Here is a 17,552-nt window from a genome sequence, read left to right on the forward strand (position 1 = left end):
CCCGGATGATAGTCCCTAGGACAGCTGCCGCCGGCTGTGTTGAACCCCTCGGTCCACAGTAGCAGCTGCTGCTGGCGTCCCTTCGGCTCCCTCCGACTCCGGTACCGGCTGTTGTTTACCGCCTGCTCCGGACCACCAATCGCTAGCTGCCCTGGAGCCGCGCCCCCAGCCTTACCCCCGTCACTAGCGAACCGCGGCGCCGTCCAGGACCGACCAACCGGCCCGGCCCCCGGCACGCCGACCCACGTGGAGGCCCGGCTGCCGCGCCGGGGCCGGCGGCGGGAGGCGGCGCCTGCGGTGGTGGCGTGATCGCCGTACGCTCCGCGGCGCCGCCGACGTGGCGCCCCGTGCGCCCGCGGCCCGGCAGTTGGCGTCCGGCGGCGGCGGCGTGAGCGTGTGTGACGCTCCGAGCGAGAGGCTGAGGGGAAGAGGAGCCATGTGCAGCATCCTGGGTCACCGACCGGTGGTGCCGCCGGTAGACGTGGACGACCAGAGCCTGCCGCTGCGGGTATGTCGGGGAGACGGACTGAATCCTGTGGGAGACGGAGTCGTGTCGGGAGACGGTGGGGAGACCACCTGCGATATGGGGAGGACTTGTGACCAGGGGGTGTTATGGTTTTGCTGCATGTTGGCTGCTACGTCAGAAAAAGCAAGACATCGTTGCCTTGAGAAAATTATAGTTGTATTTGCCGAAATCATCTTACTTTGATGAATCGATAGGCGAGGGATGAAGCTCGTTTGAATTTCCGTTACACATTTGAATTTGATTCCTAAATTCATGCAGCCCATTCGGTAATTGTTTCATTTGCAGTCATCGTCGCTCAATACGGTCACCTCAGCGCTCGCTGCTGTACCGGGCGTCATACGGTTGCCTCTGGAGAGTACCACTGGCCGCACAGTTCCGCTGCGCTGGCCCTGCAGCCCGGCCCGGCCCGCCGCGGAGCGGGCCGTTGAATTCCCACGCCGCATTCCTCGGCCGGGTTCCACTGCGGCCGACCGTTACGTTCTACCGGTGCAGGAGGCTACCGGTCTGTGCCGTACCAGGAGCTGAGCTGGAATCCGAGCTATCCTGACTAGTGCGTCAGCAGGTCCGAGTGTTGATCTGCTCTATGGTTCACTCCGATTAGGGTAATGTTATCTTTTTATCGTTGAAGTTTGCCATAGAGTGTCTTATTGCCGTTTGTTTTTGTTACACTGGTATGGGGATTTTTTTTTTGCCATACTACGCCTTGCTCCCTCTGACCTGCATTCGTTGTCACGAGGCTCTCCGTTGGCATCTTGTGACGCATCTCCCTTTCCGCTGCCCGGGGTCTCTTGGCAGGGCACCCGCTCGTTCCACCCCCCTCTCTGATCGCCCCTCCCCTCTTCCCCTACTCCGCCGCGGAGCCGAAACTGTCCTACTAGTGGCTCTGCTGACATCCTGTCCTGTCGGTCTTGGCCCGGAACCACCCGCCATCTGAGGTGAATTGATAGCCACAACATTAAAATTCGGCCGCGTCACCAAATTAATGACCTTCGACTCAGCTGCTGGCCACCCTGGCATCGGCTCAATGTTCTGCCGAGCCGCTGAATTGGCACGTGCCAATCTGCGGCGCGCGTGCCAATGCGTCGAGGTCACACGGCGGCTGTTTCGAGCTCGTTAGGGTCAAATTTAGCCGTGTCGTGATGCAGCGTCACTTCTGATCGGAGGCGAGTGGGCCACGCCATATCGGTCTGTTTGACAACATGCAACTGATTCGTTAAATAAAGAACAAATTGATCTTTGAGGCTATTGCGGGTGCTTGTTTTATTTCGTCAAAATCTGGAAGTTTTGGCTATTTTTAGCCTATCAAACACACGCACTGTTTGCGGAGCCCCGGCTATGGCTGAGGCTCAGCCATTGAGCTGTTTTCAGGTGTGCTGTGTCGCTCTGGGTCCGAGGGGTTTGGCCGTGCCGCCTCTGGCTGTTTGTTTACCGCCCGGCACGTGCTGTGGCAGCCGACAGAGGTCTCTGATGACGTCATTGGGCGTCGAGGAGCTGGCGACGTGTCAAACTATCCGCCGGAGGGAGGAGAGGGGTGTCGGAGGCTGGCACGACGGCCCGCCGGCAAACGGTGCAGGGTTAATCTGAGCAGCGGAAGGTCGGCGGACATTGCAGAGAGGGGGACTGCTGGCAGAGTCGGACCTCCTCTCCTAGATCTCTATTTTGCGAAGCTGAGGCGATCCCCTGGGCGTCATGCAATCGTGCAAGGCACTGCTCATCCGTTGGTGTCGAATGAAACGTTCGACAAAACGTACGCCCTGATTGCGACCTGCGATGACTTCAAACTCAGTCTCATTTCAGCCGAGCACCCCGTTTCTAAAGGTGTAAGAGTTGATAAAAAGCGAGTGGTGGCCTTGACAGCTGACAGCAACTCTTCTTGGGGCGCACCTGTCTCAGTCTTTAATTAGGAACCCTGGAACGGCTGATACGGATCACAGTCTTACACCGGCGAGTTTTTTGCGAGCTAGGTACATGTTTTGTTTTTTGTTGCCTGGAAAGCCGGACATGTTAGCCGCTGACATTTGAAAGGTGAACGATAGCTACGACAGTATGACACAATGGGCAATGGACTCGCAAAACATTGATTGAGTGTGTGCTGACCAGACGTGAGCTATAATGTGTTGATGATAAATTCATAGGTGACCTTTACCGAATGATATCGTCAGTGCTCCCGGCATTGGAGCCAAGCAGCGCCTGTCCTGAGGTAATTTGATGGCCGAATGGGCTAGCTATTACTGCTCATGTCCATTAAGTGAATTATGGATGTACCATGCTTGAACCGTGCGCGGATGTTAAACTTTGACCGTACCGACAAGACATCCTTTGAAGGTGTATTGATTCTCTATTCCTGGCGGCTCCTTACAACCGATTTGCAAGCGACTCAGTCTCCCAATTCCTCAAGAACAGAGTTGGCGGCGCCGCCTAGCAGCTAGTTTTGTCTTGTCGTCATTTCTCTCATCACCACCTCGTGGTTTCTTCACCCGTTCTGTTCTCATGTTCATTTCTTCTCTTCCCTCGCGACTCATCCTGTCTCGTCCTCGTGTTTGGTCTGTTCCCTCCTACACCCTGTTCCCTCCTCCTACCCTGTCGTCGCGTCTGGCGCCGGCCGGTGTCCGTCGCCAGACACGGGCCGCCTAGTTAGTCTGCCCCCGTCGCCAGACTCGGGCTGCCCCCGTCGCCACCGGTCGCCTCCGGCGCAGCTATTCCTGTCGTAGGGCCGCCGTCGGAGGACCGCCGCCTCAGGACCGCCGGCCGGCCTCGTGACGCATCAGCTTCCCAGTTTAGATGGCACGCCCCCCCCCCCCCTCTGACATGTCAGCTGCCGCCGCCACCCAGCCGTCCAAAGCCGCGTGTGGGATGTCCGCCATCCAACAGCCTCAGGCGGAACATTCTTCATTGAAGCCTGCTTCTGACTCCCATTATTTCATTGATATTCCATAGTTCATAGTTCTTATTCTAGTGTTATTTCATCTTCCTTTGAAGAATATCTTCAATTTTGTCCAAAGCACTGGAACATCACCTTTATCACTTTCTTCCACAATCCCTCTACCTGCCCTCCCCTTCCAATGTACTCGAGCAGCAAACGATGTTCCCCCAGCCGGCTGCCACCGAATCACTGACCTTGCTCCCCACCATACCCCGTAGGCATCTCCTGCATCATTCTCTCCTCCATCGTTACTACGCAGCCCGCGGTGTAGCCTCTGGCAGCCCCCCTCGCCCTCACAGTGCGTGGGCTGGTTCGCTGTGTGCGCGTGGTCGATATGTGCTGGTGCGCAGCAGTGGCGGTTCGCCCATTAAGGCAACTCAGGCAGTGCCTAACCAGAATTTTCTGGGTTAGATTTCTGCTTTTTTTTGTTTTGTGTTTTAAATTATAAATACTTTTTCCCGATGATTTTAGTGGTTTGATAACATATAGTTACCCTAATAACCCCAACATTCAACTCATGCACGTATTATTCGCTATAATTTTAATGCAGCCTAGTGTGCAATAATTTAGCTGCCTCATGTCCAGATGCCTGCATTCAATTTACATGGGCTGGCAACTCCAGAAATGTTGGGCTATCAGGCACGCCTAACCTGCCTTTCTTGGCGATAATCATTGAGAAAGGACAAGATTCGAACAAGACCTGCCAAGAAATTTGGCTAGTTCTTGGCGGTTAGACTGGCATCGTCTCGTTTCTGAACGTTTTTGTTGTGCGATCTAATGCCACGTGATAGTTGGTGGGATTGCTATGTTATTTTACTTGTGGTTGTTCCTGTCCTAGCATGTTTGTTTCATGTTGGTTTCAACATTTTAATAGGTACTTTTAAATGAAAGGAAGACATGTCTGGCCCAAGCATCGTTGATGAGCTGCTAAGGAATAGTTTTGCTAGTAGAAGCTATGTTGAGAAGGTGAAAATTGTTCAGGATGGGCGGCCGAAACCAGATCTTAAGTGGGAAGCTCAGGTAAGTGGGGTGGTCAAGACACCAACCTTCCCTTGACTGTGGCTGATCTATTGAACAAAAAAGGCATACAATGCAAATTAAAAACACAATGGCATCACAAAAATAGCAATGCGGAATCACAGGTGGATCTAGGTGGATCCTAGTGATCCATTGGGGTCATGGCCCTCCTCCCAAATGTTTTGATTTTATAGTGAGGGTATCATATTTTGTATACTTCAAATTTGTATTAAACTGCATTGACAGACGAGGCATACATATTCATTTTACATTTCAGTTTCACCTCTTGTTGTGTTGTTTAATTTTGATTTAAATTGTTGTGCTGAATTGCTGCATTGGCTGTTTTAATAGTATATTTTGATGAATGTATTTGAATCAAAATTGGTGTCATTTGTTTCATTTTGCTAGTTACTTGTTTGGTTGTTTTGAGTGCCTTGTGGAATGTGGAAATCATTCAGTTACTTATGACTTGACTAGTTATGCTATCCTGAATTATGTAGACTGGTGTCAGAGTGAAATACATGGAACATGTCTAGGCTGTTTTTTTTGTGGATATGCTGATGCTGATGTGCTGATTTTGATAGTCATTTATAATAATTGTTTTGCTTCACCCATGTTTAGAATGGGTGTGCAGGAAGTGAAATCTAGTCATCAAACTTCACATCACATTGTTGTTTCATGGTCAGTGTTTGGCTGTATGGGCTGTTTTTTAAATTTGGCTTTTAATATTGCATTGCAATCTTTACCATGCCAACTGAACCTTTCTCTGATTCAGCATCATGCTGAGATGATGGTTCCATTTGCATTTGTCATAAAATGTACATATGATTGCATTGGATTAGATTGGTGCTTGCAGCCCATATAGCTAATTAGGTACATCTTTGCTAGGACCAGTACCTAAATGTGGCTATCTTGAAGCTTGTATCCTTAATTTGTACATTATTTTGGCAGTTGGTACTGCTTTATACTATTTATGAGTTTATACTATTTATGAATTAGCACCATGCATACTAATTGTGCTCTTGTAGATTGTACACTACACACCTTTGCTATATGAAAATGTACTTCCTGTTGTTGTTTTTAATATGGGTTGGAAATGGGCTTTGAATTATGGGCAATGACCTTATTTAAAGTTTGACACTTGATGCACTTAAAAAGACACCTGGGAAAGGTCTTTCCTTTGAATGCAGATGGTGCTGGTAGTGGTGGTGCTGAAGCATGAGATGTGGTGGTGGTGGTAATGGTGATGGTGATGGTGGTGATGGTGGTGGTGGTGGTTATGGGCATGGTGGTAGTGGCGGTATGATTGTGGTTGTGCATGATTTTTCCCATTTGAAGCTGGAAGTGAAGATCTGCCTTGCCTAAAAATGCGTTCTACCCCTTCCTTGTTGTATGCAGTATGGGAAAACCAAGCGGAGATTCAACCAGGAGTTCTACGAGAAGCGCGAGTGGCTGACGGCACCGGGAGAGGGAGCGCCACGCCTGCTCTGCTGGCCAAATTAGGGGCAAATTAAGCGTGGTGATAACTCCTTGGGGTACCTCGACTCCCACCTGGCCACGACAGAGTGCCTAACCGGTCACGAGGGGCTGGCGCCGCCACTGGTGCGCAGTTGGTTGGCGGTAGGCGGCGACGGAAATGAGGTACTGGGCCGACGTGGGTAGGGTAGTGGAGCGGCGCAACCTCAGTCGGTTAGTGGCACAAATCGATACACCGAGCGGCCCGGCGGTGGCGCAGATTGCGAGGTTATTTATTTCTGCAACAGGCGTGGCGCGGATTGCTGCTGCCCGAAAGCCAAATGTCATTTTGCCCGAAGGCCGAATATTTGAATTCATGGCAAACGTGTTCTACAACGGTTTCATCGCACACAGTTACATTTGAGAATTCGCCGGTCTAAGGAGCTCACATTTGTGTGTGAAAAGTCCACCTGCACTCTGCAGTCATTGCTAGCTGCATAATAGCACAGCTGAAATAATGCACCTTGGCTCCCACCATCAGTTCGTCTGCGCCCACTAGCACACAGCCTGAACGGCTGCCACGTGGCGCGGCGTTGGCCTCTCTCCTCTCAGCTCGGTCCTCTCAGTCCTCTTCTCTTTTCTCTCAGCTGCAACACTGCACGTTACAGTACCGTTGCAGTCCTCTGAGGCTCTGGGCTGACCGGTGCACCGTTGCAGCCCTCTGCGGCTCCTAGATCACCGACTGGAGAGCCGGGGTGGACCGTGTCCGGTCCGTCGGCCGCAGAGAGGGAGCGCCGCTACTGATAGGCGCGATTGGTGCGCGTGCTGACCACCAGTGCTGCTGGGGGAACTGCGGGCTGGGTCAGGGTGAACTGAGACGGTTCGGGGAAGGAGGGTGGCCGCGAGAATACCGAGGGAGTTGAGGTAGGCCACGATATAGGAGTTCGAAGAAATGCTGCGGGGATTAGACGAGTTGTGAAGGTTACTGCAGCTTCTCAATGGATGGTCTTCGCGGAACGCGTTCTTTTGCCTTGCAAGGAATTGCGGCCCTTTTTCTAGGATAGCTTCACTCGGCTGGTGCTGATATCATTTGCAGACTGCGACGTTTTCCTGCGTGGTTGGGGATCCCCTTATCAACAAATGACAGGACGCGGAGCTTACCACAAGAAATTGATTGGCTGCAGAGGGAACTTTTACGGCGGATGCATCATGCATTTGCGACTGCACATACACAGGCTGTTGATAAAAAGAAGTTAACACAAAAGGAGCGCGTATATGACTAACAACGTGGCTTCGGGGGTACCCAAAGCCAGCCGTGGTTTCTGTCAGCTCCTCATCATGCCTGGTGGCCGCCACGCCTTGGGTCAGCGAGCTGGACTCGTCTGTCTGCCGGTTAGCGATTTGGACTGGACGTGGCCGACTGTGAGCCTCTGTGCCGCTCCACCACTCGCCGTGGGAGCCGAGTGGCCAGACGCGGGTAGCGGTCCGCGGCGTCTGACCGTCGGAGTGTGCTGCTTCAGAGCGCGTACGGATACGGAACGGTACTCAGGTTCCTGGTACGCAGAGACATGTATCGGCGGAAGTGTGGAAGGTGCGTGCACGCTGGCACTGTGAAATGGCTGAGAAATCATTTCTATATAGGCCTGGTATGCGGGCGCGGCTGGTGCCAAAACCCAACATATGCTTGCCCAATGCTCAGAATTTGATAGGCTTGTCATGCGTATTGCGTAGCATTGGAAAAGCGCTCATGTGTGAAGAAAAGCTCCTTGAAAAGGTGTTATTTTGTCGGTCCTATGATTAGGACCAGCGCGATGAATCCATCACCAAATTCATTAAACCATCCACAACTTCCAACGTCATTGGCCGGTTTGTTTACAAAACAAGCGGAATCACAGGGCGCTATTTCCACGTTTGTAAACACGGGCAATTGATGTGCCGTCTCCTCTCTGGGGCTGAGATCCGTCTCCGATCGGGGCCTCGATGAAAGACAGTGTGGTTCGTGCCAACCTTCCGTCGTATCGCGGGCTGATGATATAGTTGGTGTCAGGGCCGGGCTGACCGTTCGGTGGATCCCCCCCCCCCTCCCCCGGAGCGACCCCCCAAGAGCGCGTGACCGTCTTGGCACCTCCACCCAGGTTGGGGGAGAGCCGGAATTCATCTGACGTGGGGACTAAGGCCGCCCTGCCTCAGTGCGTCGGCAGGATTCAGGTCTGATCTGCCAGATCGCGGGCTAAATGAAGGTTCCGCCGCAGCGGCAGATGTTAGTGGTCGGTGCGAGGCATAAGGACGCCAGCTGGGACTATATGCCGGGTACAAAACCCAGCGGTTTGGTTTGAAGTCCGTTACATGGCTTAGACGCCGCGGGTTTTTGCTGGTGTCAGTGGCTTGAGCCGGCTGAGGCTGAGCGTCTGTACTGGAGTCTTGTACGAGCTGATAGTCTCAATAACAGCAGTCTGGACAATGCATTGGCAAGCAAGCCTCCACCCAATTGTGTGAGCTCAGTCTCAATAACACAGGTTAAGACAATGCATTTGCAGGCAGTTCTCCACCCACTGTGGTTGATTGTTCCCTCCCTGTGGCGTCCCTCCCCGACGCGCCGTCAGCTTTCTGACCTCAGGCAGGTATCACATGCCCGCCATGTCAGCGCAGCGGGGCCCGCGCCGCGCAATGCCACGTGCCACTGCGCCGCTCCGCCAGCTCATGGGGGTCATTGCGACGCCGTGAAGCCCAGCCCACGTGAGCTGACCGCGACCCGGCGTCAGCTGCCGCCGCGGCGCCGGGGCGAGCGCTGATTGGTCGGTTCGGCAGTCACGCCACCTGCGTACTACCGGCAGGTCGGCGGCCGAGGGGCCACGTGAACTCGGCGGGCCCCCCGGTCGTGAACAGGTGTGATATAGGTGTGACGGGCGGGGAAGTTTTTATTTGCAAGGACGGAGGAGTGGCCGACATATTGATGTAAGGACGGAGGAGTGGCCGTCATGTATAATACAGCGGAGATGGTATTATGCACTGAGGCGTAGGCATACGGAAAACTGGGCTATTGCTCATGCAATTCGGGCAGCGACACCACCTGACATCAGATGTCGCCGACATCTGATGTCAGGTGGTTTAGTGGGCACCCCGTCATGCATAAGGCGTGTCTGGGCGATTATTGTAGCTAGGCTCGGAGCTCGGGGGTCGAATGGCGCGACGCGAACGATGACCCGTCGGACATTCCTTGGGAGGCCGGACGGCGTCTGGAATCCAGTCTGGGAACTGGTACTGGATCCGACCGGAATCCAGCCTGGAACTCGTACTGGATCCGGCCGGAATCTCCGGACCGTCCGCCCTGCCATGGCGCCGGAACTAGTCGCTTCCGGACTGGAGGAAATGGGCACACTTCGGGGGGGGGGGGGGGTGGAGGCATGGATGAAGAATCCATGGTGGAGGCAAGGCACGAGTAGATTTCACCACAGGAAAGACGGATTTCTTAAGTATTATCGTCGTTTCCTCTTTTCCCCCTCACTTAGTGTCTCCTTCCGTCTTACTCTTAACTCACCTTCGCTCTCCGTCTCCTCTTTTTCTCCATTCTCGTCAGCCTTCTCCCTTCTTGCCCCATCTCTCCTCCCACCATTTCCTGACCTGTGTCGTCCCCGATCCCCGCTCTCCTTCGGTAATTACCGGTAATCACCGCCCCCAGTCCCGGAGACACTGACCTGTGCTGGCCCCACCGGTCCTCCTCCGCCGGCTGCCTGGGGCGCGCTCCGTTTGAACCTCACTGCCCGCCTACCGTACCGGCCGGCTGGCCACGCTACCGGCGCGGCGCCGGCGGCGGGCGGGCAGCAACCACGCGTGAAGCGACCGGTAGCGGCGGCGGCTCCCGGCCGGCTGGTGAGCGGAGCGACGGCGACGGTTGGATGGCGCCGTTGAAGTAATGACAGATGGTTGTTGGGTTGAATGCTAGGATGCCGGTTGGATTGTAGTTGAGCGCACGCTGGACACTGCACCGTGGTGTGAGGGTGATGGGCTTTTCTCAGGGTAGTGATACCGGGAAATATGAATGTGTGAACAGTTTGAGTGGGTGCGCTGCGGCCTGCGATTTGGATGTCCCGAGGACTGGACGTGTTTCCAGTATAGCACGGAGCCTGAGCTCTGTTCGCCCCCCGTTTATTTATCAGCAAGCTGCGAGCATGCTGCTACTTCTTGGCTCCTCATTGGTCGAATTCAAGTGGTCTATTCGTAAGATCAATGAGAGGCCAAGGAGCGCCAGCAATAACTTCCTTATATGGGGAAAACCGACAGCACGTTGATATAAAAACAGCGACCGAACAGAGCTCCAGTCAGCGCAGTGCGCGGCTGATATGGGACGGCGAGATCCGATGACATTCGGAGTGCGACAAATGGGGCAGGGTTTCAGGGGGCAGTTCGGCTATGGTCGGTGACCTGTTGCAACACATTGGAATCCCGGCTTACCTGAAATGCCATGCCAAACACCCTGTTATTGGTGCCGATTTCTACAGCGATGTTTCGTAACTTCAGGCTTTTATTTTCGATGTTTCCCACTGACCTATCTGAAATCACGTTACAGCGTTATTTCTGTCTCTTCCTATAGTACAGTCACTTTTCTGTTCCTGCTCTGACGCCCCATGTATGAGTTGTCGATATGCCCCCCTGACGGACTCGTCCCTCGTGTTGCAGGGTCCGGAGCTGATCCGTCGGTCGCGCATCCCGTACAAGGGATCCAAGGATGGCCAGTACTTCAAGTACCTGGATGACAACACCAAGACCATGTTCGACGCGTTTCGGCGAGGCGCCAAATTGTCCAGTGAGTTGGGGCGGGGTGAAACTGAAACTGTGGATGGGGTCAGCGGGGTCAGAAGGCCGTGTCAGAGGCCTGGGAAAAGGGCAACAAGGAAAGAAAGCGCGACCTAAGCAACCGTATAGTTTGATGGTAAAAGTCTGTTGAGTTGCAATTGAGAGTGAAATTGAAATGAGAATAGCATGTGTTTTCGCCTTCCACGGCTCAGTTGTCCCGCAGGTAATCAGCCCACAGCTGTGCCACATATGCTGCTTGTTGTAGTACCTACATCTTTTTTAAACTCGACTGCGCCCTAGATAGTTTCACATATGGTGTATTGACACGGCATTGCCCTACATTTGATCCCAGAAAACGGGTGTCCCGCATCAGAATCGTTCGTAATGACGTGTATATTCATCAGCCCGTATTTTGCCGTTATTGTCATGCGTAACACTCTGATGATTCTCAGTACCAACCCACTGTGTGTCAAGTCGAGTCTCGCCGTTGACGTGCTCCGCGTTCCCTGCGTCCCCAGATAACGGCCCGTGCCTGGGCTGGCACGAGGATAAGGACAAGCCCTACCAGTGGATCAACTACAACGAGTCGCTGCTCAGGGCCAAAAACTTCGCCGCCGGACTGCTGGCCACAGGTCCGTCATAAGGGAGGGAGGGGTGCGTGAGTGAGCTATGAACTGCAGTGTGCCAGTGAGAACGGGTTCAGGAGAAACTTAAGCCTGGTCCGTTGGGGAAGCGGAGAGCGAAATGTTGTTGGATGTTGTCTGTAGTTGTGCTCTACCGTGTCATGTTTGTTGACCCGGTAAATTTGGCCCGGTACCGTCCAGACAGAGCAGCGGGTCGATTTGTCCATAACACACCGGGTCATGTTATTGTCGTTCGTCTTTTGCGATATTTTTTGCTCTCTAGTTAGCGAATATTGATGAAAGTCGTGCCTAAATTTATGATGCATCTAGTGATAATTTAAACTGTTACGGTTCCTTGCCTCTACGTCAGACATCGATGTCTCGTGTCGTTTTGGAAATGTAACGGTGACCGACTGGACGGTCGATCGGTGGGATGGTATCGAACTCCGGTACGATAGCGCTGATGAGGTTATGTCTCTGGGGCGTGGCGTGACAAGCCGCATTTAAAGTCGTCACTGAACTGTCTGGCCGCACACGACCGTATTGAGTGAACAGAGGCGTGTATTGACCGTCCCGGTTATTGCATCGCTCCTCTGATTACCTCAGTAAATCAATCGTTTGACTCAACTATCAAAAGAAAAGCTGAAACTAACCCTTGGTAATTGAACGTTGTGGTGATCAGGCGAGTTGAATCCTACATGCCATGACTGGCTGCTTAGGATTTAGGACTTGGAACACCCTACTTTCACCTAGATCCACGCCGTTTCATCCTTCTGACCCCGCATACCCCCTTTCTGCAGGTCTGAAGCCGGGCCAGGAGACGAACGTGGGCGTGTACACTCAGAACTGTCCCGAGTGGGTGCTTACGGAGCAGGGCTGCTACTGCTACAACATGGTCATCGTGCCGCTGTACGACACGCTCGGGGAGGAGGCGTGCACCTTCATCATCAACCAGGTCAGCGGGATGGGGGCATGGTGATGGTGTAATTGTGCTCTTGTTGTTCACCAAGTTATGTCGACGGGGGCGTGACAGGTGATGAATCAGGCAACTCTTTTTATTCCGGAGGAGCTGTGGTTGGTAAACAAGTTTTATATCGAAGAATCACCATTTTACTTACCGTGTCATTTAAGCGCTGCAGTGACATCCATTGTGTCCGCCGGATACTGTCTCAAAACCGAATTACTTATCGCTAGTCGCAACATTTGGGCTTTGCAATAACATTATAGTTAGCTTTGGCTCTGCATTCCGACTATGTCCATCTCAGTCCAACATTCTCACCAGAACCAGTACCACTGTGCCGCGTCCTGACACCCGCCTCCGCCGTCCGCCAGGCCAACATCTCGGTGGTGGTGGTGGATAACGACACCAAGATCTCCACCCTGCTGGGGCAGCGGCCGCGCCCACTGACGCACATCGTCAGCACGCGGCCCGTGAAGCCGGAGCTGGTCCAGCGCGCAAAGGATGCCGGCGTGCGCGTGTCGCGCTTCACAGAGGTGGAGAAACTGGGAGCCGCCGCCAACATCAAGGAGACGGTAAGGAATGGAAGGGGATTGGTCAGTGGGAATGGGGAATACGGGAACGTATAAGTATCACACGATAAGAGGGTACCTATAGGTCATTGATCGCTTTAAAGCAGATCTAAAAAATGCACCGATGCTGCTGTACGGAAATGAAGGTGATGCAAGAAGGTATCTGGTATATGAGTATCTGGTAGAAATATGAAGTATAAGTGAAAAATGATTATCTTCAATAAAATGGGCGGTGCCTGCTGAAGTCACTGATATTGACTCTGCGTTCCTAAATGACATGTCTAGCGCCTTTTTAGCCCCCGCTGTAGTGTCTGGTCCCATCTGACTCAGTCTGACGCCATCTGACCCCCCTCCCGCAGCCGCCGAAGCCGGAGGACCTGGCGACCATCTGCTACACGTCGGGCACCACGGGCGATCCCAAGGGCGTGATGTTGACCCACGAGAACCTGGTGGCCGACGTGGGTGCCGTGCTGATCCAGCTGGGAGAGTGCGCGCCAGACCACACCGATACACTCATCAGCTTCCTGCCGCTGGCGCACATGCTAGAGCGCGTCTGTGAGGTGAGCACCAGGGAGAGAATCCCGCCACGGGGTTACAGCAGGGGTTTGCTCGTTCTTTTTTATGGGTACGAAGTTTGGATTAAGATTGTAACTTGGCTTTTGAAGCTTGCATAGCTGCTTTTGTTTTGATGCTGATAGACGAAGCAAGAAGGTCACAACATATATTAATACATATTGTCCGCTATGAGTCACCGATAACATGCTTTGTTGCCTTTTTCATACAATAAGCAGTATTACGGATATTCATCGCACCGTGTAAACGTCTTCTCCCTCCGTTTCCGCCATTCACTGCCCCCCCCCCCCCCCCAGCCCCTATCCTTCTCACGCCACTACCTCCGTCCTGGGATGACCCCCTGTGTCTCTGGGCTGACCCGTCTGTCCTGGTCTGACCCTGACCCCCTCTGACCTGGTCTGACCTCTGCCCCCCCCCCCCGGCAGACGGCGATGTACATGCAGGGCGGCTCTGTGGGTTTCTTCCTGGGTGATATCCGCGCGCTGATGGACGACATGAAGCACCTGCGGCCCACTCTGATGCCCGTGGTGCCGCGGCTGCTGAACCGCATCTACGACAAGGTCTGGTCCAACGTGGCCGGCAGCAAGTTCAAGACCAAGATGCTGCAGTGGGCGCTGGACGCCAAGGAAGCCGAGATCAAACGGTGAGACCGGGGGCCGAGATCAAACGGTGAGACCGGGGGCCGAGATCAAACGGTGAGACCGGGGACGGGAGGGAGGTGTAGGTAAAGGACAGATACCGTCTGCGGCTCTGCCTGTAGAGTTTGGAGGGGAACGACGTATTGAAGCATCTCCAACGCATCCATGTTTTTCATCTCCTACATTCTATTAACATCGAGTAGCTTTGAAGTATGCTGTAGCGGGCTGTTGTGAGGCCAATGCACTGATGTTTGTGAGAGCATTTGTGATACTGTTTGCTGGACGTCTATTGGTTTGATTGAAGTAAACAAGCAAAATTGAGGTGCTGAATGATTGTGGTGCCCGGAATCCATTGCAATTTATGTCGGTTTGTTACGTTGATGAACGTCTTCCATTGAGATGGTTATCTTGGCCCATTTCTTACTCAGCTTTTCTGTTATATCATCCATTTCGAGCGACTCGCTTCCATAAGGGCATAATCCGTAACACATGACTCGTAATTCATAACGACTCGTTTCGTTACAGCGGTATAATCCGTAACGACTCGTTCTGTTCCGTTGTCACAGCGGTATAATCCGTAACGACTCGTTCTGTTCCGTTGTTACAGCGGTATAATCCGTAACGACTCGTTCTGTTCCGTTGTTACAGCGGTATAATCCGTAACGACTCGTTCTGTTCCGTTGTCACAGCGGTATAATCCGTAACGACTCGTTCTGTTCCTCTACAGCGGTATAATCCGTAGCGACTCGTTCTGTTCCGTTACAGCGGTATAATCCGTAACGACTCTTTCTGTTCCGTTGTTACAGCGGTATAATCCGTAACGACTCGTTCTGCTCTGTTGTTACAGCGGTATAATCCGTAACGACTCGTGTCTCGTTCTGTTCCGTTGTTACAGCGGTATAATCCGTAACGACTCGTTCTGTTGATTCACAGCGGTATAATCCGTAACGACTCGTTCTGGGACCGGCTGGTGCTGAAGAAGGTGCGCGACTCGCTGGGCGGCCGGGTGCGCCTCATGGTGGTCGGCTCGGCACCCATGGCCGCCAACGTGCTCACTTTCATGAGGGCAGCGCTCGGATGCACGGTGAGCCAATCGGGAGGGACGGGGATGTTGGAGGGGGAAGGGAGCAACTGAAACGCAATGAGGGATGTTATTCTTGCGATCGGGATTGACAACATTTGTTGCGCGCTGACAACAAAGCTATCTATAATTGATAATAGCGTGGTATTTGATTTCATTGTGATATTTACTTGTGCTTGCCGTTTGGTAATACTGTTCCCCATGGGGTGAGTTTTTGAAGACGTCTTTGCCAACTCCCCTTTTCTCTCTGTCAGGCCATGGAGTGCTATTAACGCTATTAACTCCCCACTCCCACTCCGTCAGGTGCTGGAGGGATACGGTCAGACGGAGTGCGTGGCGCCGTGCACACTGAGTTATTAACTCCCCACTCCCACTCCGTCAGGTTCTGGAGGGATACGGCCAGACGGAGTGCGTGGCGCCGTGCACACTGACCTTGCAGGGCGACGCGCGGCCCGACCACGTCGGTCCTCCGCTGCCCTGCTGTGACATTAAGCTGGTGGATGTGCCCGAGATGAACTACTTCGCCGCCTCCGGCCAGGGCGAGGTGTGCATCCGCGGCACCAACGTCACTCAGGTGAGAGACAACACGGGGATGAGAGGGTGGGGGTAATCATGGGGCGGGGCTAAATACGGTGAAAAGAGGAGAAGGATCACTCCTATGGAAGGGGAAAACTGGCTCGAATGAGGAGATGGGACTGCAGCTCTGGTGGGCAAAAGAGGCCTTAGCTTCATCGGATGATAGACCAAGGAGGGCTATCCCGCATCGGAGTTACCGCGAAATGTGGAAATTGTGTATTCTGATTTCTGAGAAAAGTGCTGATTTACTTTGTTTCCTAAATTCCCGACCTAGTTACTCGGTTCTCGAGAGCCCGCTGCCGGTCGCGTCGGACTGCCGGCTTCTGCCAGTCCCCCCAGTCTGCCCCGCTGACGTCTGACCGTCTATCGATTCTGCCTTCTCAGGGCTACTACAAGAACCCGGAGAAGACGCGCGAGACGATCGACTCGGACGGCTGGCTGCACACGGGAGATGTGGGACAGTGGCTGCCCAACGGAACGCTGCGCATCATCGACCGCGCCAAGCACATCTTCAAACTGTCACAGGTGAGCGGGAGACGAGGGAGAGAGGGAATAGTTCCAATTCGTTAGCTGTGTTCCTCTCAACACCGATTTGTGGTGTCCAAGTAATTGCTAATGTGGTTGACATGTCCCCAATGAATATAGGTAGTAGGTACCATAGATCTAGAAGTGTAAGGAAACCAGGAAATTAGGCCGAGTGATTGTCGCATAGAATATATATGGGAGACTAGGAGGGGTTTTTATCATTTGGCATTATGTCGATGAACATTCGATATTAGCCGTGTGCGTTTTCTCTTCAAAGGGCGATTACGCACCCCGAGATGACCCCTGTCCCACATTCCGAGGGCCAGTGCGTTGACCGCTAGTCCTATATCTGAACCCTCACGCAGGGCGCGTACGGAGTTCCACTGACCTCTCACAGGTGTGTACCTGTCCCCATTGCCCCTCCCCCTTTTCAGAGCATCAACGAACCGTTCAGGCCCCACTGACACCCCCTCCCCTTCCTCAGGGCGAGTACGTGGCGCCGGAGAAGGTGGAGAACGTGTACGTGCGCTCGCAGCTGATCGCCCAGATGTTCGTGCACGGCGAGAGCCTCAAGTCGTCCGTCGTGGCCGTGGTGGTGCCGGACGTGGACGTGCTGAAGGCCTGGGCCACCAAGAACAACGTGCCGGGCACGCTGTCCGTGCTCTGCCAGAGTCCCAAGGTGAAGAAACACATAATGGACGACATGAACCGACTGGCCAAGGAGGCCAACCTCAAGAGCTTCGAACAGGTGCGTGCGTGGGGGGGGGGGATGGGAAGAGGCCGGAAGTAGTGTGGATGGAGGAGACTTGTTTGTATAGAAATTGCGTGAGAAGGGAGTAGGGACTCTGGGTATCGTGGAGGGGACTTTATTTATGATTATTGTCATAGCCGTTTTATGAAAGATCTTTACGATGCGTTGCAGGCCTTCTGAGAGCTGCTCTTAATTCATTCATTTTTGTTTTGATCGTTGGCCTGATTCTCAGTGTAATCGCAATATGACACGATTATCTCGCATAATTTCCCGTGCATCCTCTGATGATATTCCGTCATTTCGTCCCGCGCAGGTGAAGGACATTTACCTGCACCCGGACCCGTTCAGCGTCCAGAACAACCTGCTGACGCCCACGCTGAAGGCCAAGCGACCAGAGCTCCGCAAGTACTTCAAACCCCAGCTAGACGACCTCTACTCCAAACTCACCTGAACGCTGCCCGCGGCCAGACTAGCAATGACAAGTGCGCCGCCCGGCCGCCAGGTGGCAGTCCGAGCGCCCGCCGCCCGGCGATAGGTGAT

At 53.5% G+C, this 17,552-nt stretch overlaps 1 protein-coding gene across 8 annotated transcripts in view; it reads left to right on the plus strand.

The window, feature by feature from the left end:
* The window catches only part of LOC122373472 (long-chain-fatty-acid--CoA ligase 1-like), a 51,928-nt gene extending 34,376 nt beyond the window's left edge, over nt 1-17,552 (plus strand). For 4 of the 8 annotated variants that reach the window (XM_043351565.1, XM_043351566.1, XM_043351570.1 and 1 more), the window contains 11 exons: nt 10,599-10,725; nt 11,234-11,347; nt 12,139-12,293; nt 12,671-12,871; nt 13,228-13,428; nt 13,867-14,084; nt 15,013-15,163; nt 15,543-15,734; nt 16,121-16,261; nt 16,746-17,009; nt 17,326-17,552. In XM_043351565.1, the coding sequence (XP_043207500.1) occupies nt 10,599-10,725; nt 11,234-11,347; nt 12,139-12,293; nt 12,671-12,871; nt 13,228-13,428; nt 13,867-14,084; nt 15,013-15,163; nt 15,543-15,734; nt 16,121-16,261; nt 16,746-17,009; nt 17,326-17,463 (1,902 nt within the window). In that variant the 3' untranslated portion in view covers nt 17,464-17,552. Of the gene's footprint in view, nt 1-210; nt 509-10,598; nt 10,726-11,233; nt 11,348-12,138; nt 12,294-12,670; nt 12,872-13,227; nt 13,429-13,866; nt 14,085-15,012; nt 15,164-15,542; nt 15,735-16,120; nt 16,262-16,745; nt 17,010-17,325 lie in introns of those variants that run through there. The other 4 variants (XM_043351567.1, XM_043351571.1, XM_043351569.1 and 1 more) reach the window with 2 other exon arrangements.

Source organism: Amphibalanus amphitrite, unplaced genomic scaffold, assembly GCF_019059575.1.
Source record: "Amphibalanus amphitrite isolate SeventyFive unplaced genomic scaffold, NRLGWU_Aamphi_draft 001501F_arrow, whole genome shotgun sequence".
Classification (NCBI taxonomy): Eukaryota; Metazoa; Arthropoda; class Thecostraca; order Balanomorpha; family Balanidae; genus Amphibalanus; species Amphibalanus amphitrite.